The 27,028-nt window shown below is 41.7% G+C and overlaps 1 protein-coding gene across 2 annotated transcripts; it reads left to right on the forward strand.

The window, feature by feature from the left end:
• Positions 1-1,196: 1,196 nt before the first annotated feature.
• LOC117432833 (stonustoxin subunit beta-like) lies at positions 1,197-24,826 on the forward strand. 2 transcript variants are annotated; one of them, XM_059016753.1, is made up of 7 exons: positions 1,197-1,360; positions 4,689-4,806; positions 8,383-10,143; positions 11,801-11,893; positions 15,945-16,037; positions 22,393-22,458; positions 23,318-24,824. In XM_059016753.1, exons 2-7 carry the CDS (start codon positions 4,707-4,709, stop codon positions 23,845-23,847), a joined length of 2,643 nt encoding a protein of 880 aa, XP_058872736.1. In that variant the 5' UTR covers positions 1,197-1,360; positions 4,689-4,706; the 3' UTR covers positions 23,848-24,824. The 2 variants fall into 2 exon arrangements, with proteins under 2 accessions (XP_058872736.1, XP_058872737.1); XM_059016754.1 differs by lacking the exon at positions 11,801-11,893 and having other exon boundaries at positions 23,318-24,826.
• Positions 24,827-27,028: the final 2,202 nt, after the last annotated feature.

Genomic DNA, 27,028 nt, shown 5'->3' on the forward strand with positions numbered 1-27,028 from the left:
AATCACCATCATTTCGGGACACTTTGCTGGACTGCCTTATTTGTGGGTGAGATCATTTCTTTTTTGTTTGGATTTTTTCTACTTTAATTTGATACTTTGTTTCCTGTATTTTTTTGTTATTTTGTTACTTTGTATGGATTTCAATTACCCTGCTTTACTGGACTTGTTGGGCCTACCTGTCATTCTCCCACCATTGCCATAGAGACTGTTAAATGTAATTGTTTCCACAAGACACTGTTTTCATCTGTATCTATTTATTTGTCTTTTGTCTATCTGTGTGGGTTGTGTTTGTGAGTGTGGGTTTATTGGAGACCCTCCGGACACCATTCATTTTCTACTTTGCGAATCTGTTTAGCCTTCTGTTTGTCCCTACATCTGTACCAGCTTTATTCTTACCTGTTACCTGCAATTATTTGAATTCCTTACTTCTCATTATTCATTTCATTCATTTGTTCATTTTTTTCATTTGTTGACATTATTGTTCACAATAATAAACCGATTGTTCGTGAAATTGACACCTCTGACGTCCCTGCTTTTGCTGTCTGTCACTCTTGCTGACTTATTTAGCTATAGGAATAGGGCCAGTAGTTTCTCCTTAGGGAGGACAGTGCAACTGCTTCTCAGTTGTGCAGAGTGATCGTTACAAAGTACTGAAATATAGAGGCTCTGATCTGTTATGCATTAAATGAACTGAGTCCTTGTGATTTTTTTTTTTGATTACTTAAAAGTTGTCTGGATATACCAACATCTGTAAGTCAATGCATGAACAATCCACTTTAAGAGTGTGCTCAGAGCATAAATACATGGTGAGGCTCCTCACTGGCCCTGGCTGCTTTCTGATTCACATAGGCTTGCTTCAGTGTGCTGCCTTTCTGACTGATCCTGACTTTCTCCTTCACACTGTCTGTTGTGCACATCTCAATATAGTAAACTGGAAAAAAAAAGATTTTAGTGCACAGGGACAGAGAACTCAGGCCTCCAGAGAAATGTGAAAGGCAGGAATGAGAGGCAAGACTTAGCCCACTGTCTAGCTGTTTGTCTGTGACACCTAGATTGGAACCCACCCTCAAGTACTGTGAACTTTGTTTGACTGCAGAAACGCTGCTGAATGGGCGTTTTTTCAGCAAGAAGTGGGCTGGTTTTTCTAAAAGTAGTTGGTAGCTGGTTTGTTGCACTGGTTAGAAGGAAATCAAGCAACCTACAAGAAAGTCACCTCAGATTTTTTTGCTGTGAAGAATACTGTTATTATTATGTATATGTCTTTGAAAATAAAAAAAACAAGTTAGCAGTTAAGAAAAATAATCTTAAATAACCAAGAGCATTGCTGAACCTGAATCCTGTTTTTAATTATTCAGAACTGGTGAGTGACATTTTAATATATATGATTTTGTTTTCTATTATTGTATATAATAAAGTAAAAATACACTCAAACCAGCCAGGATTACTTATGGATTAATATTTGTAGTTTTTATGCTGAAAAGTAGAGTTTGAGCTGTAATATGGAGTGTTGAGAAGTAACACAGAGAATGTTATTGAAATTAAAAACAAATCCTACTAGATATATTTTAAAACTATAGTTTGTCATTTTTATTATGTATCTTTTCATTAAATTGATTTCTGCATTGACAGATTCATGCAAAATAAATAAATAAATATTTTAGAAGGAAATATTTTATTTTGAAAGTAAAGTTGAAGACTTGAGCAAACGTGACTGAAGACAGTAACATGAATCCGAGTCCAGTATAATTATAATAGCACATGAAGCTGTTCAGAAATGTATTGTGCTATTGCAGTAACATGAATCTGAGTCCAGTATAATTATAATAGCACATGAAGCTGTTCAGAAATGTATTGTGCTATTGCAGTAACATGAATCTGAGTCCAGTATAATTATGAGTGCATGAAGCTGTTAAGAAATGTATTGTGCTATTGCAGTAACATGAATCCCAGTCCAGTATAATTATAATAGCACAGGAAGCTGTTCAGAAATGTATTGTGCTATTGCAATAACATGAATCCCAGTCCAGCATAATTGAGTGCATGAAGCTGTTCAGAAATGTATTGTGCTATTGCAGTAACATGAATCTGAGTCCAGTATAATTATAATAGCACATGAAGCTGTTCAGAAATGTATTGTGCTATTGCAGTAACATGAATCTGAGTCCAGTATAATTATAATAGCACATGAAACTGTTCAGAAATGTATTGTGCTATTGCAGTAACATGAATCTGAGTCCAGTATAATTATAATAGCACATGAAGCTGTTCAGAAATGTATTGTGCTATTGCAGTAACATGAATCTGAGTCCAGTATAATTATAATAGCGCATGAAGCTGTTCAGAAATGTATTGTGCTATTGCAGTAACATGAATCTGAGTCCAGTATAATTATAATAGCACATGAAGCTGTTCAGAAATGTATTGTGCTATTGCAGTAACATGAATCCGAGTCCAGTATAATTATGAGCGCATGAAGCTGTTCAGAAATGTATTGTGCTATTGCAGTAACATGAATCCGAGTCCAGTATAATTATAATAGCATATGAAGCTGTTCAGAAATGTATTGTGCTATTGCAGTAACGTGAGTCCCAGTCCAGTATAATTATAATAGCACAGGAAGCTGTTCAGAAATGTATTGTGCTATTGCAGTAACATGAATCTGAGTCCAGTATAATTATGAGCACATGAAGCTGTTCAGAAATGTATATTCCCATTGTTGTTTTATATTGAGGTGTTATGCAATGTACGAGAGGACGTGACAGTAAAACTGTTTACAGATAAGCTGCAGTAGCAAAATGAGTTTAAATAACACTTGATCCTGTGAACTATGCATCAATACATCTGAAAAGTGAAAATGAATAGAATTTTAAAAAAATAAGAACATAAGAAAGGTTACAAATGAGAGGAGGCCATTCGGCAAAATACATTGGAGAAAAATCAACAGGAGGAAACGAGGGTGGGTGGAGGGGTGGGGGGGAGGGGGATCCAATCCTGGTCCTGGAGGGCTGGTGTCCCTCCTGGTTTTTGTTCCAACTGTGTCCTAAATTACTTAATTATAACAATCATTGTTTAGTTTAGTTTAGTTTAGGTTAATGATATAAAAAACAATCCAGTTAAAATGTTTAGTACCGCAGTACATTTAAATATCAGTAGTATATCTACAATAGGCTACCATACATACATACCGCATTTCCCATTTATAAAGACGTTCTAATAATAATAATAATAATAATAATAATAATAATAATAATAATAATAATAATAAATACGTAAATCCAGTTTTTCTTTTCTTTATCTTGTTTTCATACTTTTAAAATAAATCTTGCTCAGTGAATTTGGCTCAAGCCTGATGTTGGTAATCCACAGCAGTAACACAGCTCTGCTAATTATCCCTTTAATGCCCAGCCATAGAAAAAAGCAACAAAACAATCTGATTTTATGTCAGAATGCTGAATTTGGAACTTAATAACACATATTAATTTGTTGGCATTTCTGATGAATGTGAGTCCACTTAATTCCCACTGTATTATATCTGATATACATACATTACAGAAACTGTAATAAGCCCACCAAAATAAAAATGCTAATTTGTGAGATCTATATTCTTTCTTCGACTTCTCTATGAATTTAATTTTTTTAATCAAATTTGTACTCAACATAGCTTAGTCCTGAAGTGATTTTGGAGGGATGGTGAGGGATGAGAACTTGATTGCCATTGTAATGCAAATAAATAAATAAAATGCCATGTCTTGTCATCTGGTGGCAGCCCAGATGTTGCAAATATGGTAAAATGTGCAAATGAGGTTGTGGCAGTGTGACCCCGCCTTGTGCGTATTGTTTGTTTATATGTTGCATGTAGTATGTTAAATGTGGGTGTATAGTCATTGGTACACGGGATATAAATGGGTCTGTGTAGCACATGTGATAAAATGTATATTTGTATTTAGGGTTGCACATCACTTCACGTGCTGATTAAAATGTAATACTATGTGAGCACGGGGAAGGACACATAATTAATCCATGTGCAGTTGTACCGAGATTCTAATTGAATGATTGATTAGCAATTGTGTAACATAATGAAATTGGAAATACCGACCCCATATTATCAGTAAGAGCTACTCAATGAACGATCCCAAGTGAAATAAAGGCAGTCCAGCATCCATTTAAATTACAGTAATCCGTCATGTATCTGACTGTGGTGGGTAAGGGTGGATATGTAAAAAGTTTGATAAAGTAATCTGGCTTTAAATACCGTTATACACAGCTGTAACACACTATTCACACAGTTATTGTTTTTGAGATTCAGTTTTTATTATGGAGCTCCCCTAAATCCCTTGTTTAGAAAGATACAGGGTATTAATGATTGTGACAGAGTAGCCGTCTGCTGTGTGGGTGTGTGCATTCGCTGCTCAGTGACAGGCAGGAGATCGTGATGGAGGTTGAAGTTGATACGGCCCAGAAGGCGAGCAGGATTTATTTACATATCAAGTCAACACACTCAATAGCTCACATGACACTACCAGCAATGGTAGTGCACGGAACTGTGGCAGGGCAGGGCCCTGCCTTTAAATAGAGTTTGTGGTGTTTTGGTGGTGGTTGGTAGGGATGGGGTTAATTTCACTTTCTCAACACTGCACCACATTTGAAGATGGAAACTACTGATCAGATGTGTCACCCTTGTTTTGTAGGGCCTCTTCAGATAAACCATGGCTTTTACAGGGGATGAGACTCTGGAGATGGCAGCTCTCGGACGACCCTTCCAGCTGGGAATGCTGTATGACTGCCGGAAGGATCGCCTCATTCCAGGTGACTGCTGACCCTTGCTTGCACTTATTCAGCCCACACGAGTGAGACAGCGCACCAGTGTGAGGCGTAGGAACAGGAGAGATTCAATAGGGAGCCCCCGCAGGGTAATCAGGCACTCTGCATCTGAAGAGTTTATTTGTTTATGTGATCTGTAAATCTGGTACAAATTTGAGTACTGTGAAGCCATGGATATTTGGAAGCCTTTTGTTGTGAGTTTTATGGGTGTGATTCGACGAGTATTGTGGTAGCAGGTATTTATGGCTTTACCGTATATTTCTTGTGTTCTTATTGATGAGGATAGTGATTACTATTTTACAGTTTTGTCTGTGGTGAGTGTGCTCTTTGACTAGGCTTTAATTTAATTCATTTAAATTAAACAACCCCTTGTCTCTTAACTCGGTACCATTTGCACCCCTCCCATCTCTCACTGTCTTCCTTTATTTCTTTTCAACTATGCCACCACCTGGAACTAAATAGTAGTACTGTACTTGTTTGTTAGTGCTGTATAATCAACAACAGTGTGCATACTGACTACATGCTATATGTGCAAATCTGTGTATTATTTATTTATCATTATTAATGTATTCATTTATTTATTCATTTTACACGTATGGAGCTCACACAGGGTAGTGCTGCGTGCACAACTCGTGATGTACGATGTGCTGTCAGCTAAGAGGCTGACAGCATTGCCAAGGACAGCATTGCCACACATGGGTCCCTTAAAGCTGCTGTTCCTTGCCCAGGACTATTACCAAGAATTTGGTGATTTTAAGGGAGGAGGTGGCCTTTGAGGCCATGTGTGCTGCTCACAAGGGGGGAGATATGTGGCAGTGTGCCCCGCCCCTGTGTGTATTTTATGTTCATATGTTGCGTGTGGTCTATTAGTGTTGGTGTATATGTATTGGTGCACAGGATATAATGTGGGGTCATGTAGCATGAGTGTTATAAAATGTATATTTGTATTTAGACACGAGGATGGCACAATCACAAGTGCAGATTAAAAGGGGTATTTGTCTGGAAGCACAGGAAGTGCACAAAGTAGTTCACTTGCAGATGTACCGAGATTCCAATTGAATGATTGATTAGCAATCTAATCTCGGTACAGCTGAATGTCTCACTCACTCGAGGTTGGGTGTTCAGGGAGAAAGAACGGCGGAGAGAGAGAGGAGAGAATAAATAAGAAAAATAACAATTGCGATACTTGGTGTGTGTTTAGTGTTCGTCCCCTGTTTGTTAGTGTCTGTCTGTTTTGGCAAAAGTGCCAAACCTTTTATTTTGTTCACCAGTTGTTTATTTAATAAAAGCGCTGCAGTGCATTCATTATTAATCTGCTGTGGATTTCCCTTCCTTTCACTCACCATATCACCTTGCAGTGCTATGTTTCTTTGGGGTCTGACATCACCGCACAGGCCAGCTTGCCACAATGCTAGATGCTCGGGCTCCCCCCTTTTTGTTTTATTATTTAGTAGACGCCTTTATCCAAAGCAATTTACAGAGACTAGGGTGTGTGAACTATGCATCAGCTGCAGAGTCACTTACAATTACGTCTCACCTGAAAGACGGAGCACAAGGAGGTTAAGTGACTTACTCAGGGGTCACACAATGAGTCAGTGGCTGAGGTGGGATTTGAACCGGGGACCTACTGGTTACAAGCCCCTTTCTTTAACCACTGGACCACACAGCCTCTTGGCGCTGGATGCTTGGGCTCCCCCCTCTAGACTCCTCCCACTCCAGGTCCATTTCCATATCAGCCTCCAAGCAGCTTTCTTCTTCATGCCCATAGCACAGGCAATATCTCTACATCACATGCAGGAATTCTACGATGGATGAAGGCTATAAATTTGCAGCATTTACAAATGCATAAGCAATATTAGTACATAGAGCCCATTATGTCTACCATCTACACTAAGTTGTCCTTCACTAAATATATAAAAAACTATATGGGAACAGGATACTGAGTCTGACATCTCAGATGGCATCTGGGAATCTGCTCTGTCCAGAGTGCATTCATCTTCATTCTGTGCTCCTCATGGGCTAATCAAATTTAAAATTTAACACTGTCTTCACTTTTATAAAACTAAATTAGCGAGAATCTACCCTGGATTTGACCCTATCTGAGACCAGATGCAAACAAACACCTGCCTCTCTATTTCATATGTTTTGGTCCTTGTGTATTTATTGATGGTTGGCAGGGATGGGGTTAATTCCTCCCTGTCAAAAACATGTGGCTGGAGCCTTAATTATATAATCGCTAATTATTGATTAATTACGCTCCAGCTACATCCCATAAAAGGAGAGCCCAGGGCTCCATTTGGAGAAAGGAGTTTGGTGAGTGAACCTGTGTTGTTTTTGTGTCTCTGTGTTGTCTTTAAAAGTTCAGTGAAGACTCTGCCCAGCCTGAACAGTTTTTGTATGTTTGTTTAAACCTTTATTTTGCTATTTTAAGTTGTCTTTGATTTTCTGTACTTGTGAAAGAATTGTAACAGTTCAAATCTGGTCACTCTTACGGTTTACCGGTGATTGTCAACATTTACACAGTGTGTGTGTGTATATATATATATATATATATATATATATATATATATATATATATATATATATATATATATAATACACTGTGGCAAAGTGGTGAATACGTGCAGGTGAGTGCAGTGGAGAGCGGATTAATCACACAGACAACGTTGTACAGGTGCAAGGGTGTTTATTCAATTTATTAAATGTCCAGAGCCTTGAGGCAAACCTGCAAACAATAATAGTGTTGGAAGTGGTACAGCGTGTATCACTTCTGATTTATAATCCCACGGGTTTGACCCGTAACCCAAAGTCCAGTTCCTTCACCCACACAAAACACAAAACACAGACACAATTTCGACAGTGCGTGATTTTAGTGCTAGTGGTGAAAACTTTCCTGTAGTGGAAAGTTGAGTGGTGAGGTCCGGGTTTTTCGCTGGCCTGCGGCTGCAGCTCCGGATCGTGCTCAGTATTCTTTAGTGACAAAACGACACAAGACATACAGTGTTAATACACACACACGCAAAACACTCACGGTTCTTTAGGACACAAAAACGGGCTCCTTCTAGGTTGTTTGATTTAACCATATGCAAAGGAACAGATCACGTACGCTACCCCCCTATTTATATCCTTGCTCATGACCCCTAAGTTAACGAGCGCATCCGCTCCTCCAATCCTCGGATGCTACACCGTTTACCGTCGGGTCATGGAGTTTGGATACCGTAGCTCCGTTCATCTCCTAAATGACTGACTTCTACCTACCCTACGGAATAAATTGTCGTGCCATTTAATTAAGGGTACTCTGTTCCTCTTGCACCGTGCCCTCACAGGTCGAGAGGGAGATCTAACACCAAGAGTCATTCGATCTCTGTCACATACACACAGTATCTTGTTGTGCAGTGTGTGTATATATATATATATATATATATATATTTTTTTTCTCAGTTATGAAACATTAATGGGGATTTTAAAAAGTTATTTTTGAGCTTGAAGTAAACTTTGCCTTAAGCGATGATTATATTACAACAAATAAATAATAAGTTGTTTGTCTTGATTTTATGGCAGGAATTACTTTGTGGAACCAAGAAGAACTACAAGGCAGCATAAATCAAAGAACCCAGCCGATAACAGAGTTCAGCGTCACTGCCTCGGACTCCATTGAAGATAAGGCTTCTGCTTTGAAAGTGGACGCTTTCCTGAAGGCGAGTCTCCTGGGGGGTTTGGTTCAAGTGAGTGGAGCTGCAAAGTACTTCAAGGACACAAAGAAATCAACAAGACAATCCCGAGTCACTCTGCAGTACTACACAACGACACGATTTGAGAATCTGACCATGAATCATCTGGCCAAAGGGAAAGTGTCTCACCCCAGCGTGTTTGAAGACAAGACAGCGACTCACGTGGTCACCGCTGTGCTGTACGGAGCTCAGGCATATTTTGTATTTGACCAGGAGGTATCCTCAGAGGAAAAGCAACAGGAAATCCATGGAGAAATGGAGCTTGCAATAAGTAAAATACCTACATTTACAATCGATGGTAAAGGCTCTATTGACTTGAAGCAAACAGAAAAGGCTGAAGTTCAAAAATTCGACTGCACATTTCATGGAGATTTTCATCTCAAATCTAACCCGTCGACTTACCAAGATGCTGTGAAAGCCTACTCAACTCTTCCAAAATTGCTCGGGGACAAAGGAGAGAACGCAGTGCCTGTGAAGGTCTGGCTGTACCCGTTAATCAAGCTGGACTCCAGGGCTGCCAAGCTGGAAAGGAACATAAGTGACCACTTGGTAACATCTGCGCAAACTGTCTTAGAGCAATTTCATACAATCGAAATGCAAAGCAACGACATGATAAAAGACATTGCTGCCGGAAAATTTCCTGAAATCAACGAGAAGATTAGAAAACTGAAACAAAGGACCTCACAGTACAAGTTGAATTTCATGAGCAAACTGTCCGCTGTGCTGCCTTCTATCCGCGGAGGTGTACAAGAGGAAGAATCGCTCGGAGAGATTTTAAAAAATCATGAAGAGTCCCCTTTTAACTTTAAAGCACAAAAACTTTGGCTGAGCAACAAAGAAAGAGAAATCAATGCAGTGAGACGTTGCTTTACTATTTTAAAAGACATACATGTTGTATCTTCTGTGAATGAGCTAGACGAGGAAGAATTAAACAATGAGATTGAAAATATTGTTTGCTTTACGTTCACCTCACTGCACGAGCCAGAACCATATCTGGAAGATCTAAAAAAATACCTTGAACCCCAAGCGAGTAAGAAACCTCAGAGTAAGAAACCTCAGAGTAACAAACCTCAGAGTTATACGCGTCAAGACAGCAAGCAATGGGTGAGCAGCGAAACTAATCTGAAGATAAGAATGTATTTGAAGGTATTCCAGGAGTTAATGAACATCAACAGGGAGAATAAGAAAACAAAGTTCTTCATAGTGTCTAAGGAAGACAAGAACTTTCCTGGAGCCTGCATTCTCCTGCATGACCATGAGTCATCAAAATACATACATTTTGAGATCCCAGCAAAACCTGACGTCCCTGAGGTCTGTGATGTCACCCATGACAGTGCGACTCTGAAGGTGGTGCCTCCCAGTAGTGATGCTGATCAGAAACTAAAATACCATCTGGAGTATAAGTGCCTTAATCAGAAGGAATGGGCAATTCAATCCAGCACTAATAAAACAGAGACCCTCACTGTATCAGGCTTGCAACCGAACACAGAGTATGAATTTAGATACACAGTGGAAGGGAAGTTGGGGTATACTGTGAGCAGTGACACAACCAGCAAAGTCAAGACAACAAGTCCACCTGCACAAGATACAGGTCAGTGGTTAGTTACTTTTTTAATTTCACAGATATCTTCCTATATCATCACCCTTCTCTGCAACAAATTTTCATTGGCAAATTTTCATTGGCAGAGTCTTGTATACCTTTTTATAAAACTCAAACTCAAGAACATATGGATAATAACTAAAGTTTGGATCTTTAAATTATAATTTCTTGAGAAAACTGCAGTTTTGGATTAGAAAAAAAAAGTTTCACACCCAGGTGTCAGTAAAGATACAAACATTATTTTCAGCGAAATAAAATACCAAGCACTTTTGTTGCAGTACCATGGTTTGAAAATAATTTATTTTAAGTATGAAGACATTTTAGATAGGACAGCAGTGTGGAGTAGTGGTTAGGGCTCTGGACTCTTGACCGGAGGGTCGTGGGTTCAATCCCAGGTTGGGGATACTGCTGTTGTACCCTTTAGCAAGGTACTTTACCTAGATTGCTCCTGTAAAAACCCAACTGTATAAATGGGTAACTGTATGTAAAAATAATGTGATATCTTTTAACAATTGTAAGTCGCCCTGGATAAGGGCATCTGCTAATAAATAAATAAATAATAAAAGATTATTTGCAAACCCTCCCATACAACATCATGAAGTGTCAATAGCAGCACACATCCTCCCATACAATATCATGAAGTTGAATCCAGCATACAGTTGATTCCAGGGTCCATCGTGATGTGAAGATGTCCTATCTCAGAGGGAGTCGTTGTACTTACATGGTTGTTTCATTAACTTCGGTGCATTATGAATGAACAGTGCCAGGTACATCCATGTGTTTAAGACAGCGGTTCTCAAACATATTTTTTGTTGGCCTCTGAAGTGGATTTTTGCCTTCAAATTCATATGCAGCAATGTTTGTTCGAATATAACGATAGTTTCTCGACTCTAAAGATATTTCTCCATACTGCTGTTTTCACAACGCATGACTAAAGTCTTCTCCATTAATCAACCAATGAGCACTGACAGAAAAGCAAAATGGGTGGAGATTTGTGACGCATGCCGAAATGAAATCTGATCAGACTGAAAGCTCTGCCAATCAACATGCAGTGATTATACTGATAATGCTGGTCAATAGCAGCTAACAGAAACAGACACCGTATGAAGAATCAGGAACTGTGGTGAATGAAGGCTGGGTAGCCTATTAAGATAAAGTTGATTAAAGCATGATTTGCATGAGACTAAATATCCTCTAGAGTCTTGTAACCTCCCAGATGTGGATTAGTTTTCATCAAGCAAAGTCAGTAAATTCAAAATGAAATGCGATGTCCAACACACTCTTTTGGCCGTGTGCTATGCTCAAACCAAGTGCGGTCTTCTTTCTTTGTTCCTTATCTTCACTCAGCTACTTGTTCCCTCATCCAGGCCCCAGCTCCAGTGCACCAGCCACCAATCCCAAGCATGCACGGCTTCCCGCTCATTGCCACGTAGCATATAGTTTGGATTCCGAAGTGGGAAGAAGCAACAGCACCTTATCTCCTGTGCGAAAAGTCAGAATCCGTGCTTGTTTGTTGTACTGTTGGTCCTGTCGATGCTAAGCCAGTTTTAAGTTGTCATGTGCCAAACGACCAACCAATTCTAGGCTGTCTCTTAATATTATTACATACTTCACTATGTTTTTTCTCCTCCCACCTTTCTTTTACTAGATTCAGGATACCTCTGTGTTGGCTCTCATACAGTAGATCGAAGGATGAAAACCCGGTCGAACTCTGTGGCACCTCTCTCACCACAAACATCAGGTATGGAAGGCAAACCGCCTCAGCATCTGTTTAAATGTTTGATTAAAACGTTCTACCAAACTGTCTGTCTGCGGGTGATACACGGAGGTCCGAATGGAGCGAATTTGCAACAATTTATACAATTCTTTTAACCTTTTGCGGTTCTATATCGGACCTGGTCCGACATTGCAATTTTCCCTTTCCGGTCTAATGTCGGACCTTGTCCGACATCATCAAAAAGATGAGGAGTCAGTTGGTATTTTTGCAGAGAATCTTCAAAGGCTTCAGCCTGGCTGACTGCTGCATCCATCATGGTGTGCTGATGCCGGCTGACCCAGGTTTGACTGTGTTCCCCCAACACCTGGTTAAACTGCTCAATAGAAATGAGCTCTACAATCTCTGCAGTGGTATGTGTGTCGGGGCAGAGCCACTGTGTCAGCTGATCCACAAACTGCTGTGCCACCACGTGGGGCCTGAACCCTGCTGGCCCTTGATACCCCCAGAACCAGCGACAATAGGTCTCCTGGAGGATGGCCTGCTTGACGAGGTTGAAATCCAGGGCGGCCTCATGTGATTGCCCAGTTGAACGGCCCAGCAATCCCGAGGCCATCTGGTTGGCGTTGCCTGGTGCTCAAATGCAACCAAATGTGCCTTGGGTTCATCCTCCAGCGTCATCTTGGTAAGTTTGGCCTTGGGGATCACCATTTCCAGTTCCGGTTGCAGGTCCCTCCCGACGTCGGTCAGGGTCATTACGATCATCCTGTCCACCAGTCCGATGAGCTCTTGTCGGTTCTCCTCTTGTCGATTGGCTTCTCTTTCCTTGCTTCTCCTGTCCTCCTCAATCCTCCTCTGCTCCTGTGCTTCCATGCAGGCCATTACTGCTGGGTCTATCTTCAGCTCTGATGCATGTGGATAAACAAAGTCCAAACATGATTCAAATGCCCCAATTACAGTACGTATTTATTTTACAAAATCAAAATAATAGTCAGTATTTATTTTAGAAAATCAAAATAATAATCGCCCCATCTATCATCAATGGTATTGGGGGTATGCAGCAGGTTTTCAATCCTCAAATAATAAATAATAACAATAATAGCTTTTTGGCTGCAGCTCCTGTGCTCCTAATCCTCAGTGCCTTTCCTGGTCAGGAGAGAGATTTGCAATTCGAATAACTTCTCTCTCTGTAACAGGCCCAATGAAAAAATTGCTCACCAGTTAATATAACGTTATAACTACATTAATAAAAGAAGCTTTCAAACACCTTACAGTATACTGCTAAAGAATAATAATCACACTTAGCTGAGTAATGTATTTAGAGCTATTAAAATATGTTTGTTAGTGAGCCTGTTAAAATTATGCGCTTTAACATTTTTAGTTTGCCATTTTGATGTTCACTAGTTTCTTCCGAGGGTGTTTGTGTTTGCTAACATATCTGTGTATCATTTTGTGAGAAGTGGCTTACCTTCACTCAGAATCAAAGTGTATTACAAAGCATCTTTGTCTGTGGATGGGAGATTTTTTGGGTGGCTGATTTATAGATGTTTACGATGACTCCCTCATGGGAAAGCAGTTTGGCCTGAAGATGGAATGCAGAGAGCCTGTTGCTGAGGTAATATCAATGTTGGAAACATGGGTTTCTCTTGGATTGACCCAATTATCACTGGACGTGAAGGGCTGAAGAGGGTTCCTTATCAAGTACACACTATAGAATTGTGGAGATGTGTTGCTGTTTGACAGTTTGACGAGAGCTCACTCTGGGGTAAGCGCTCTGTTGCTGGTATTAATGAGCGTGAGTTTCCAGTATCACATAGCTGTGGATGAGCCCATTTATATGGGAGATATAAACTGGATGAGCCTATTGAAAAAATGTGCTTTCCAGTTAATATAACGTTATAACTACATTAATAAAAAATGCTTACAGACACCTTATAGTATTCTGCTAAAGAAATAATAATCACAGTTAGCTGAAAAATGTATAAAGAGCTATTAAAATATAGATGTCTATATATATATATATATATATATATATATATATATATATATATATAGTAACAAACGATCAGTTTGCAACACTAGGGGAAGATATCAGGAACTTGGAGTCAGGTCGAATTTATTTTCACACACGCAGTTAATTTTAGACACGCTGTTTAAATATTTTTTTTCCACAGTCAAAAGGGTTTAAAAGGCCCTGCATATCAACAAAGCACTCACTAGGCATCTCCAGCCCTGCCCCACCCTTTTGTTCACTATAACTTTCACATATGATAATAAATAAATAATAATAATAATAATAGTCGTACATACTGATCAATCATCTCCTGATCACTCGTTTTATCACCAAACTCCTCAATCATGCGATCCAAGTCATTATTTTATTACTAAAACATCTTAAAAAATTTCTGCAATTGTCTGATATTCTCTGAGCGATGATGCAATGGGTGCCGTTATCTGATGCCAGGGGCAAGTATGACTGTTCATGAGATATGCCCTTTTTTTCGTCTTGTCTCGGCTGCTGTCACTCCCACTCGGCCATTGAATGGTTTTCTCGGCTTTTTCCGGAGAAAAAACGACTAGAAACCTGTTTTTTGCTTTTTTTTGATGATGTCGGACAGGGTCCGACATTGGACCAGATAGGAATAATTGCAATGTCGGACCAGGTCCGACATAGGACTGCAAAGGGTTAATGCACATTAACTGAAATTGTATTGCATTAAACTGAAAATGGTATCAAAGGTAGATGATTAAAAAGTTTCTTCGAGGGGAGGAGTTCTCAGCTGATCACAATGAGGTCGTTCTGCATACTGACAGATGCGTACCTCCGACCAGTCTTGGAGGAAACATACTACCCACCTTACACTGCGCCTTTTCTGTCTTCTTGGTGAGATCCAGCAATACTCAGGGATAAAGCGGTGATAATAGCTGGCTAACCGCAGTAGTGATCTCACCTGAGACTTGGTTCTCGGGATTGCCGTCTCCACCAAAGCCTGGACTTTAGGAGGGGATCGGCTTTACCCACCCACTACCCATAATGTAGCTAAGATACTGGGTCTCTTGTTTACCAAATGTACACTTGCTCAGATTAGCCGTCAACCCTGCCTCCTTCGGAGACCGTAGGATGGCTGAAAGTATAATAATATGCTCTCTCCAGGTAGAGTTGAAAATCACCACGTCATCAATGTATGCGTCTGCATACTTTTGATGGGGTGCCAAGTCCTGACCCATCAGTTTTTGAAAGGTGACTGGGGCTCCATGCAACCCAAAGTGCATGGTCTGGAAATGGAACAGGCCATCTGGGGTAGAGAAAGCAGTTTCAGAGTGAGTGGAATTTGCCAGTATCCCTTCGTCAGGTTCAGAGTCGAGATCAATTGCACCCGTCCCAGTCTGTCAAGGAGCTCGTCGACCCGGGGCATGGGATATGCATCAAACTTGGAGATGGCATTGACCTTTCTGAAGTCCACACAGAACCGAGCAGAGAAGTCCTTTTTCGGCACCATCACGATAGGACTGCGCCACTCGCTCCGGGAAGGTTCAATGACTCTCACGTTCGAGCATATCCCTCACCTCCTGGTCTGCAGGACCCCTGCAGCTCTCCGGGATCTAGTATGGTCGCTCTCTGACAGTGTCACCTGCTGCAGTAATAATAGCATGTTTAATTAGATTAGTTCTACTGGGCAGGTTAGAAAACACATCAGTAAACTTTGTCAATAACTCATGTAGCTCACACTTCTGATCAGGATGTAACTGTTCTCCAATCGGAATGTTAACTGTAGCTGGTGGATTCACAGTGGAACCAAAGTCCTCTTCTGCACAGTCATTAGCTATAAATAGGGCCTCTCTTTCTTTCCAGGTTCTTTTAGCAGATTAATGTGATACATTTCAGTTTCCTTTCTGTGACCGGGTTGTCTAATCTCATAATTTACATTACCAATACCCCGTATCACCTGATATGGCCCTTGCCACTTAGCATATAGTTTGGATTCCGAAGTTTGAAATGCCAAACGACCAACCAATGTGTCTCTTAACATTATTACATACTTCACTGTTTTTTCTCCTCCCACCTTTCTTTTACTAGATCCAGGATGCCTCCGGGTTGGCTCCCATATAGCAGATCGAAGGAAGAAAACCCGGTCGAAATCTCAGGCATACCTCTCACCACAAACATCAGGTATGGAAGGAGTTTAGCTCAATGTTTCTGTTCTTGATTGACAAACCGCCTCAGCATCTGTTTCAATGTTTGATTAAAACGTTCTACCAAACTGTTTGCGGGTGATACACGGAGGTCCGAATGGACTGAATTTGCAAGAATTTATACAATTCTTTTAAACATTGAGACATAAAGTTTGTTCCTTGATCAGTCAGGATTTTTTTAGGGAGCCCTACTCTCGCTATAATCTGTATTCACTCTTTTGCAATTGTCAATGCACTAGTGGAGCTCAATGGTACTTCCTCTGGATATCTGGTCGTGTAGTCCACCACTACCAAAATATGCATGAATCCAGAGTCAAACTGGCTCAATGGACCCACTATGTCCATAGCAATACGTTCAAAGGGGACATTAGCTAAGGGCAGTGGGACCAGCAGAGCCTGGCGAACCTGCCCGGGTGATACTTGTTGGCTTACCAGGCATTCCGTCATATGTCTCGTCACCTCACTGTACACTCCTGCCCAGTAAAATTGAGCCAATATTTGTTCCTGAGTCTTTTCGCTAAATGTCCTGAACAAGCGACATCGTGAGTCAACCGCATGATCTCACGTCGAAAAGACTGGGGAATGAGTAATTGCCTTACAGTCTGACCTGTGCTCGTGGCTCGGGATACCCTATATAGCAAATGCCTGACTTCAATGTGATGAGAATAGGTGAGCGGCCAGGTACTGTCAATCTCCTTCCCCTTGGTAGACTGAACTTACCCCCAGATGTTGGCCAGCATAGGGTCATTTTTTTTGTTCCCACGCTAGGTCCACATCTCGGTCCCAGAATTTCGGGATATCGAGCAGAGCTAAAGTAGCTTCAGCACTGGGGGCCTCAGTAACCTGCCCCTGCAGGTCACACTGGGTCCAAACCCCCTTTCCCTTACATCTGACAGATCCTGAGGCTTCCCCCACCAAACCGCAGCCTTGTTTCATTAATGTTCCTTCCCATTTTTCAACCATTCGCTCTCTTTGTTTTTTTTGGGCGAAATCGAGAGTGGAACAAATCTGTGTGCAGTGGAAAAATATTACCAATAGTTTCCCCCGCTGCTCCCATGGTCTTACCGGAGACTGGCTTCACCGTTTTGTTAATCATGCTGTCAAAATGCGGCCAGTCTCGACCTAAAATAACTGGATATCGATTACGCGGCGGGCATGACATCCAACTGTCAAATCTAATTTGGTGATGGGGTAGTCCTTGTTATCCCCATGAATACAGGAAATGACCATGACCCCTTGTGACCACCAAGGTACCCCTTCAATAGAGCTCGCCTAATCAAAGTCTGCCCACATCCTGAGTCCACTAAGACATGGGTGCTCATGTCACCAACCCGTACATTAACAACACAAGGCCTCTCCCAGTCATTACCCCTGCACTTACCTGGTGCTGTCAGGACATAGTGGGTGGTCACCCCACACTCCATGACCGCCGGACAGTTCCGTGCCAGGTGACTGACCTCCTGGCACCGGTAACAGGTGGGGCGAAAGGGTGCCCGCGGAGCCTGCGTGTCCCGTTGCCGATTTGGCAGCGGGGAAGGGTACTCTGCTCTTACCCCTCTGGGGGTCGCCCTCGCTTTCCACAGTGTTGGAGGGAGGCCGCCTATGGGGTGACATTGCAGTGCTGGTCTATGGGTAGTAGGGGTGAAGCGTGGTGGTGGTGGTGGTGGTGTTGCCGCTTGCAGTCTATTGGAGGCAGGAGCAGGTGGGGTAACCACTGGAGCGGCAGGTAGATCGTCCTCGAACCCTTCAGCCAATCTGACCGCTGCATCCAGCGTGGTGGGACGGTAGCGACTAACCCAGTTTCTTGTGTCTGGCCCCAGCACCTTCACGAACTGCTCGATTGCAATGAGCTTGGTTACCTTCTCTGCACTATTGGTGCCGGGGCAGAGCCACCAGGTCATGTGGTCTACCAGCTGTTGCACCACCACGCGGGGTCGCAGTCCTGGGGGTCGCTGGTATTCCCGTAACCGGCGAAGGTGTGTTACTTCCATAATATCTAGTCGCTGGAGAATGGCCTGCCTCACTCGATCGTAGTAGAGGGCGTCCTCATTTGTCGAGGCTTGGTAGGCTGCCTGGGCCTCCCCAATCAAATTGGGCCCCAACTGGGTAGCCCACCAATCCCAAGGCCACTGTGCTGCCATTGCCTGCCTTTCAGAGACAACCAAATAGACCTCTGGATCATCCTCCACTGACATTTTTACTACCCTTATCTTCGGTAAGGGTGGCGTTGGTTCAGTCGCCGGTCCCCCCCGATTGGCTTCCAGGAACATTGCGTGCATCCGCTCCGTCATGGTCGCCATTCCCTCCTGGTGTCTTCGATCCTGTGCCTCCAATATCGCTCCCAACGCGACGGCGTCCATCCCAGATCCCTCTTCTGAACACCAACTGTGACAGGATGAGTGGTGCGGAACGGAAGATATATAATGTCCAGACTGTTTCTCCCAAAGGAATGTTCTTTTATTTTTACAAACAAAAATACCAAAAATAATCCAAATGAAAAACAATAATCCACCCCGCTATCAATGATGATTTCGGGGTAAAACAGAAATAAACTCAGTCTCGAAAAGTAAACAATAAGACACTCCACAACCACAATCCTCCGTGCACTGTACTCTTTTTCTCTGGGGATCGTGGTGCATGTGCTGTGCTGTGTTGTGCTGTGTGATGAGGGGCGTGCTCTGGGGTTAGTGCTGCATCAGTGGCTACACACTCCCGTCCTCCTGTTCCTCTGTGAAAACACAAACAAACACGTAACAAAACAAAGACATGATTTCCATTACACCAGAGTAGATGTTAAAACTTCATGCTGATTTGAACTCGGCTCTCGCCAAGACGTAGCTTTACAGTAAACTAATGTGATCCATATGTGTCTCCATCCATTTACGTTCCGTATGATGATGTAGATATCCTTCTGTCTGGTGTTAATGGCTGAAGTGTAATGCTGGCTCCAGGGATCAGCTTATTTTGCCTCCCTGGCGCATCAGCACACACACGGCTGCGATGCTGTCTCCGGGGATCAAACACAGTGCGGCCTCCCTAGCGCATCAGCATGACAACCGTCTGGATTGAGCTAAGTAGGGTACATCTGTGGGGTCTTCAAGTGGGCACCTTCCATCCTCAGTGTTTCGTCGACTAGCCCACGACACCTCAAGAGGGCTCGACGGTGATTCTGGCGTCCCAGCATCACCCCCCTCCGTCCCCCACTCAACTCAGCCCAGCTTACTTACCTGTACATCAGTGTTTCTTTCTTTCTATTGTGCTTGAGATCCCCAGCCAGAATCTTTCCGTCTCAACCACAGCCAGTTGCTGCTCCTCTCTGCTGCTTCAGATAAGTTCTTCACTGTGCGACGCAACTCTTGGCCACTGAATCCGATGTCTCTGAGAAACCAGGTTGTAGAGTGTGCCACAAATCTTCGACAACCCACTTCCACTGGGTAAACCCGGACTCTCCATCCTCGCTGTTCCGCTTCAGTGGCTAGTTGAGCATACCACATTTTCTTCCTCTCATACGCCTCATCTACAGCATCCTCCCATGGCACTGTTAACTCTACCAGGTGAACAAGTCGTGCTGATCCAGACCACAAGACAATATCTGGTCGAAGGTTAGTGGTGGCAATCTCAGGTGGAAAAATAAGCCGTTGACCAACATCTGCCAGCATTTTCCAGTCTCTAGCAGCTTACAGTTGTCCTGGGCGAGGATTGGTTTCAACACCTTTTCTTGGTGGTTGCTCTCCTGGGCAGAGGAATGTTGTCTTTTGTGTGTAATGTTTTGATGGAACATTTGGCAACTTATTGGTCATGTTATGCTTGTCTTCCAATGCTAAGGCCAAACATCGCAGCACCTGGTCATGGCGCCAAGTAAACCATCCTTGGCTAAGAGCCACCTTACATCCTGTCAAAATGTGCCTTAATGTTGCAGGTGATGAACACAAAGGACATGAGGGATCCTCTCCTACCCAGAGGTTTAGGTTCTGTGGTGATGGGAGAACATCATATGTTGACCTGATGAGGAAATTGATCCTGCTCTGTTCCATTGACCATAGGCCTTGCCAGCCAATCTTGCGTTGTTCCACACTCTCCTATCTCATCCATTCTCCCTGCTTGGCCTGGGAAATGGCCTTTATACACCTCATTCTCTCCTCCTGCTTTTGCACCTCGTTGACTACCAGCTTCCTCCTTTGAGCTGGAGCTGCCTTGTGCCATGTAGGAGGAGCTGAACTGAGACCAAGACCCCCTCTTCCATGCTGAACTTGCTCCATGATATCACCAATTCGAAGGACAGCCTTTGCATCTTCCACAGCTTTCTTTGCCGCCCACTTCCAGTTTTCAACACAGGTGCTGCCTCCCTTACGCATTTGTCGCGTGACTCTACTAATGTAATTTCCAGTCTGCACTTAAACTCCTCGGCTAGAGAGGAGACTGGTAGCTGCAGTATTCCTTTACCATAAAGTCCCACTCTGCTGAGGCTCTGGCCAGTCGCTTTAGTTTCTCAGCGCAAGGGGAGGTTTTGATGTAGCTGCTTCCCCTTTGTACCCAGCAAACTCCTCCCTGCAGTCAGCGCGTTGCCATGGTTTCTCCAATAGAGGGCTGCCCCGCAGCTGACCGCAATTGAATCGTCCTGAGTACTTGCAGCTACGCGCCCCTCCTAATATGGTCACCTTCCGGTATCCACCTACCACCTAGGTGGCAGATCTTGGAGGCAGCATACCTTCCCCCTTACACAGCTCCCTTTCTAATCGGGAGGGAGATTTACAGCATTGATCCTTTCTTACTTTATCACAGACATGTTGCATTTTTCTACTTGATGCATTATGAGCATCAACAATTTACTCAAAGCCTCCACTAGTGTTTTCTACTATTATAACAACCTTGACTTGCATAAAGAAGGAAAATTGAGTGAAATAGCTTGCATCACTCGATTTTCAAGGTGTGGCATCTGAAGCATATTCAACAAGTAGGACTGGAAGACCCAAAAAGCTGTCTAACAAGGAAGAGAATACTTGAAGATAATATCCATAAGGAATAGAAAGAAGACAAGCGTCGAATTGACAACAGAACTGGCAGAAGGCTCAAGTGTCGTTGTCCATCAAATCAACAGTATGAAGGTTACTCTTGAAATCAGGACTTAACCCTTTAAGGATTGGAATCGTGTTAACACGATCATACTCAAGGACTTAACCCTTTAAGGACCGCAATCGTGTAAACATGATAAAGCACTTTTGATTGTTAGATTTACAGGGCCACCATACTTTGCAGTACAGGCTTGAAACACACATCAATGGACAGGGGAGGGACTGATGTTCACTTCCTGATATTTTTTTTTTTCGTGGGACGTCACTGAGAGGGCATTTTGCATCTAAAGTGTTTACAGCAGCCCGGCAGAGACAAAAGCAGAAACAAACCATCACAGGAACTTGTTTAGAGCGAATAAAAAAGGGGAAACACTGTAAATCTGATGTATTTGATTTATAATTATATTAGAACATTTATTCGGTTTCATGTGTTTTAATATATATGTTTTACAACATTTATAAATATCAAGAAACAAGTGTATACAAGCATATACTATTTCATGAACTAAATGCTTAGGTACGTTTTTTCCTTATTACTGATAATAAAAATGAGTAACTATTATTTCATTTATAAATATTTATTTTGAGACAATAAAGTGAGAGTAGTGTCCATTTTTGTATTTAAAGACCCTGAGAATAAACGTGTATTACGTCATGGCAATCACTCAGGTGTAACAATATCTTGTAATCTGCCCAAACAAACACAATTTTCAGGAAGAATTGTAAGGTCCCTTGGGTCATAGAATAATGTGTTTTTATAAAAGTATCTCTAGCAGAATACATAATAAAAATTACTTAAAAAAAATATTGTGTTGAAAAAAAGTGAAAAGTTTGTATGGTTTCTGAAGTACTTTAAGTGTTCTGAAAAACATGACACCATTTGCAAGATGCTGCTGTAAAAAATTGATTTTTAGTGATTTTTTATAGGAAGAGAGTTAACTCCTGAGGAGGAGGAGACAATGACTGTTGTATGTTTGATGCACAAGGGTGTCCTAATGTGGACACCATACTGTTGGGCTTAATATGTGATGGAGAGGAAGGAACACAAGACTCCAGTGCAGTGGCAGACGTGTTCACATTGACTTTGGCTGCTGCACCGATACAGAAGGAATACATATTCATTGTAATCATGAACATCTTGAAGTACGGATTTTTACATCCTGAAATGCCGTGAATAAGCCTTGTTTCTTTTCAGATTTCTGTGTGTTGTGTATTAATTCACATGTTTTAATTCTATTTTTAACTCTTTTTTCTACCCAGAGAATGAAGTTGCAGTTTCCAATCTGCAGGCTCCAGAGCAAAAGAACAGAGCTGAGTGTTTAAAATGTAAGTCTGTTTGCACTGAAACATTTGATTGAAAGATGTGTCACTCCATTTTGAGAAGAGCTAACACTACAGAACAGGGAGGGGTGGAGCTTGAGGGCAGCACTTCTAATTATTTATTTGTAATTGTGACCCCATTAATCCACACACTTTTCCAGCAAGTATTGGGACAGATTAATAGATGCAGAATTAGTTGGGGTGGGGCATTTGTTGCCTGTTTTACCCCACTCTGACCTAAATATCAAAATGGGTAAAATGAGGAAGCAAGGGGTCTGAGTGGGTAAAATGGCAGTGGGTGGATGGAGCAGGTAGGAGATAACAGGGAGGAATGAACATGGAGGTGGGAGCAGGGAGCATGGATGATGGAGCAGGAAGGTGGGATAATAGAGCAGGGAGAAGAAAGGAGGAAGCATGGAGGCAGGAGGATGGAGGAGGGATAAGGGAGCAGGGAAGAGAGATCATGGAGGATGGAGCAGGGTGGGGAAGATGGAGCATGGAGAAGGGAGCAGGAGGAGGGAACACAGTGGAGGGAGCAGGGAGGAGGTAGCAAGGAGGAGGGAGCAGGGGGAGGGAAGATGGAGGAGGGAGCATGGAGGAGAGAGCAGGGAAGGGAGGATGGAATATGGAGGAAGGAGAGGTAGCAAGGAGGATGGAGCCAGGAGGAGGGGTGAGGCTGCAGGGAGGGGAGAGTATAGAGGGGAGCAAGGAGTAGACAGGAGGGAACAGGAAGGAGGGAGCGTGGAGGAGGGAAGAGGGAGCAGGGTTCTGTCTTTTCTGTATCATTCAAACTTAATTTAGATTTTCTCAGTGATTTGACTTTTCTAACCATCTCTCCTCTAACCGTCCTCTTCTCTTCAATCAGATTTCTGTCAACTCACACTGGACCCCAAGACAGCGCAAAGAGAGCTCTGTCTGTCTGAAGGGGACAGAAAGGTGACATGCAGGAAGGAGACCCAGCCATATCTTGATGACCCAGAGAGATTTGACAGCTGTGCCCAAGTGCTTTGCAAAGAGGGTTTGTCTGGCACTTGCTGTTACTGGGAGATTGACAGAAGTGGGGGAGGGGTTATTATAGGAGTCGCATATAAAGGAATCAGCAGGAAAGGAGAGGATAATTCATGTATCCTTGGACGGAATGACAAGTCCTGGAGTTTGCTCTGCTCTGGTTCCAGTTACTCTGCCTGGCACAATAACAAGAGAACTGCAATAACTGCCCCATACTTCCCCGGAATAGGAGTGTATCTGGACTATAATGCCGGTACTCTGTCATTTTATGGTGTCTCTGACACAATGACCCTCCTGCACAGATTCCAAACCACATTCACTGAGCCGCTCTATCCTGGGTTATTTGTTTATTATGATTCCTCTGTAACAATTTGCCAGCTGAACTAGACTGTTTGTTTTGTATTTTAAGAAAACATTTGTATTGAACTCTGTGTCTGTCCTCTCCACTCCTCAGGTGAAGGGAATGTTTAATCTGATACAAGTTTATATGTACCATCTGCAGAGCGAAACAACATTAATTGTTTGTTTTTACACTTGGAGCTGAGGCCTTATTTTTACTATTTAATCTCTGTCAGGTTAGTGTTATTGTGATTGTAAACACTCACAACTGGATAGGTGTTTCAGCATTAAATGTTCAATATGTCCTGAGTATTTATTGATTACAAACACATAAATAGCAGCAAGTGGCAGACTTAGTTGGCATTTCTGCACAGTGCTAGAATTCTCACAGCAAGTACTGATAAGTATCTCTTAAGGTGATTGTAGCTCACTAAATAATTCCACAATGTGTTCCTATATTGCACTTCCATTGGCTACATAGGTCTCACATGTGCAGTTTTGAAAAACATGAGATCTGGTGCTACTTTAGGTTAAGAAAGTTCACAGGTTCTATTCCTTACATATATAACGAATGGAAGTGCACAACAGGTAAGATTCATGGAATTAGTTTGTCAGCTACATTCGCTATAAATGTCAGGTAGTGTAAATAGCAGTTCACAATACTTGCCATGTCAAAGGTATATCAATACAGTTTCTAGCAAATTTCTGTTTACAATAGAATAATGTTAGCTTTTAAACGTGTTGCTGAAGTTTATGGTAAACTATGAAGGTGTCATTTTTAAATAGTTTATTAACACGTTATATATGCTTAAAATATGAGTTATAATGCATTATGGAACAAGTAGTACAGGGTAGTTACAGTGTTTACTAATGTGTTATAAATACTTATAATAGATTATAATATAAGAAATCTGAAATAAATTAAAATATAAAACTGTATATTAGCTGTAAACAAATCAAGACAAATTACATTAAACAAAAATGTTTTACACTTAATTATATGGGTCATTTATGTATTTTAAATTAAATTGTTTATTGAAAATGTTTTTAACATTATCTGTACAAAAAAATACACACCTGCCAAAGCAGTGTCAATACTGTGTAGGGCCTCCATGGGCAGCCAGCACGACACTGATTGGGCGTGGCAGGTGGCAATTCTGCAAGGTGCTTTTTAAATTGTGCTGGAGGCATACGGGACCATTCCTCAATGATTACCAGCCTCTGATTCCTTCAGGTTGTGTTTTATTGGGGGTGAAAATCTGCAGTAAAGTCAGAATGGCCATACATAGAGAGTCACATCACTTTTGAGACTGTTCCTTGTGAAAAAGCATCAGTAGTAATTTGTGCCTTCTTGAAAACAGAAGCACCTGCCAGCCAAGAACCTTTTATCAGCCCTCTATCAGTGAGATCTGTCGTCCTGTGGTCCCATAGTGACTGAAATGGACTTGGAGATGCATCTTTTACACATCACAGAATACATGTCAGGGATACCATTTCAATCAGGCCTGTGGATGTCACAAAAGTGTATGCTGCATGTATTATCTATTTGCAATTATCCATTGACAATGTATAATTGCAAAGCGTACAACATGGTTTATTTAGATTTCCAGAAAGCTTTTGATAAAGTCTCGCAAAAAAGATTAATTCTCAAACTGAACGCAGTAGGGATTCAAGGAAATGCATGCACATGGATTAGGGAGTGGTTAATATGTAGAAAACTGAAAGTATTGATTAGAGGAGAAACCTCAAAATGGAGTGAGGTAACCAGTGGAGTACCACAGGGATCAGTATTAGGTCCTCTGCTATTCCTAATCTACATGAATGATTTAGATTCTGGTATAGTAAGCAAACTTTTTAAATTTTCAGACGACACAAAAATAGGAGGAGTGGCAAACACTGTTGCAGCAGCAAAGGTCATTCAAAATGATCTAGACAGCATTCAGAACTGGGCAGACACATGACAAATTACATTTATTAGAGAAAAGTGTAAAGTATTGCATGCAGGTAACAAAAATATGCATTATAAATATCATATGGGAGATAATGAAATTGAAGAATTGAACTAAGAAAAAGTAGGAGTTTATGTTGACTCAGACATTTATTCATCTAGACAATGTGGGGAAGCTATAAAAAAGGCCAACAAGATGCTTGGATATATTGTGAGAAGTGTTGAATTTAAATCAAGGGAAGTAATGTTAAAACTTCTGTTCACCTCGTTACAAAAAGGATATTGCTGCTCTAGAAAGAGTGCAAAGAAGACCAACCAGAATTATCCCGGGTTTAAAAGGTATGTTGTTTGCAGACAGGCTAAAATAATTTAATTTATTCAGTCTTGAACAAAGAAGACTACGCGGCGATCTGATTCAAACATTCAACATCCTAAAAGGTATTGACAATGTCGACCAGGGGACTTTTTTTTACCTGAAAAAAGAAACAAGGACCAGGGGTCACAAATGGAGATTAGATAAAGGGGCATTCAGAACAGAAAATAGGAGGCACTTTTTTACACAGAGAATTGTGAGGGTCTGGAACCAACTCCCCAGTAATGTTGAAGCTGATACCTTGGGATCCTTCAAGAAGCTGCTTGATAAGATTCTGGGATCAATAAGCTACAAACAACCAAACGAGCAAGATGGGCTGAATGGGGCCTCCTCTCGTTTGTAAACTTTCTTATGTTCTTATGTAGCAGGTTTTTGTGTTTTTGTCCTATTTTTGTCACGATTGAAGAAATTCAGAACTGAAAATCAGAACTCAAGGGGTTAAAATACCTCCAGCACTGAGCCATTCTCACCCTCTGCTAGGGAAAAAAAAAGCAGTTCAGTCCACCTCAAAACAAGAGTTGTTGGAGATTGGCTTTCCTTTGCAGCCTGCTGGTTAAACATTTTGCTGTTTTTCACTTTTGACTTTTCTTTCAAATATTCAGTCAAGGAGACCAACACTTTGACAACATGTCTTATTAACTTCTTTGGTTTGAAGACATTTAAAAAACCCTTTTTAAGACAGAGGTAAAGGGCAAGTAAGGCAAACTCTACTGTAAAATATTGGCAGCAGATACACAGTGTAGGGGGATCTGAATGGATCTTACTTTTAATACAACATGTAACACTTTGGATTTTAATATATTTTCATTCATCACATTGATCTGGCAGGTTCAGAACTATCAGGGTGGTAGAAATCAGGCTGTATCAGATAAAACCAGAGATCAGAACCCCTAATGCAGGTCCAGACA

The sequence above is a fragment of the Acipenser ruthenus genome, chromosome 53 (genome assembly GCF_902713425.1).
Source record: "Acipenser ruthenus chromosome 53, fAciRut3.2 maternal haplotype, whole genome shotgun sequence".
NCBI lineage: Eukaryota > Metazoa > Chordata > Actinopteri > Acipenseriformes > Acipenseridae > Acipenser > Acipenser ruthenus.

Coding starts and splice junctions, on each gene's coding strand:
- LOC117432833 (XM_059016753.1), top strand. CDS start 4,707: ATGGCTTTTACAGGGGATGAGACTCTGGAGATGGCAGCTCTCGGACGA. Junction 11,894..15,944: donor TCTCTCACCACAAACATCAG/GTATGGAAGGCA, acceptor TTCTTTTACTAG/ATCCAGGATGCCTCCGGGTT. Junction 16,038..22,392: donor CCTCTCACCACAAACATCAG/GTATGGAAGGAG, acceptor TTTTCTACCCAG/AGAATGAAGTTGCAGTTTCC.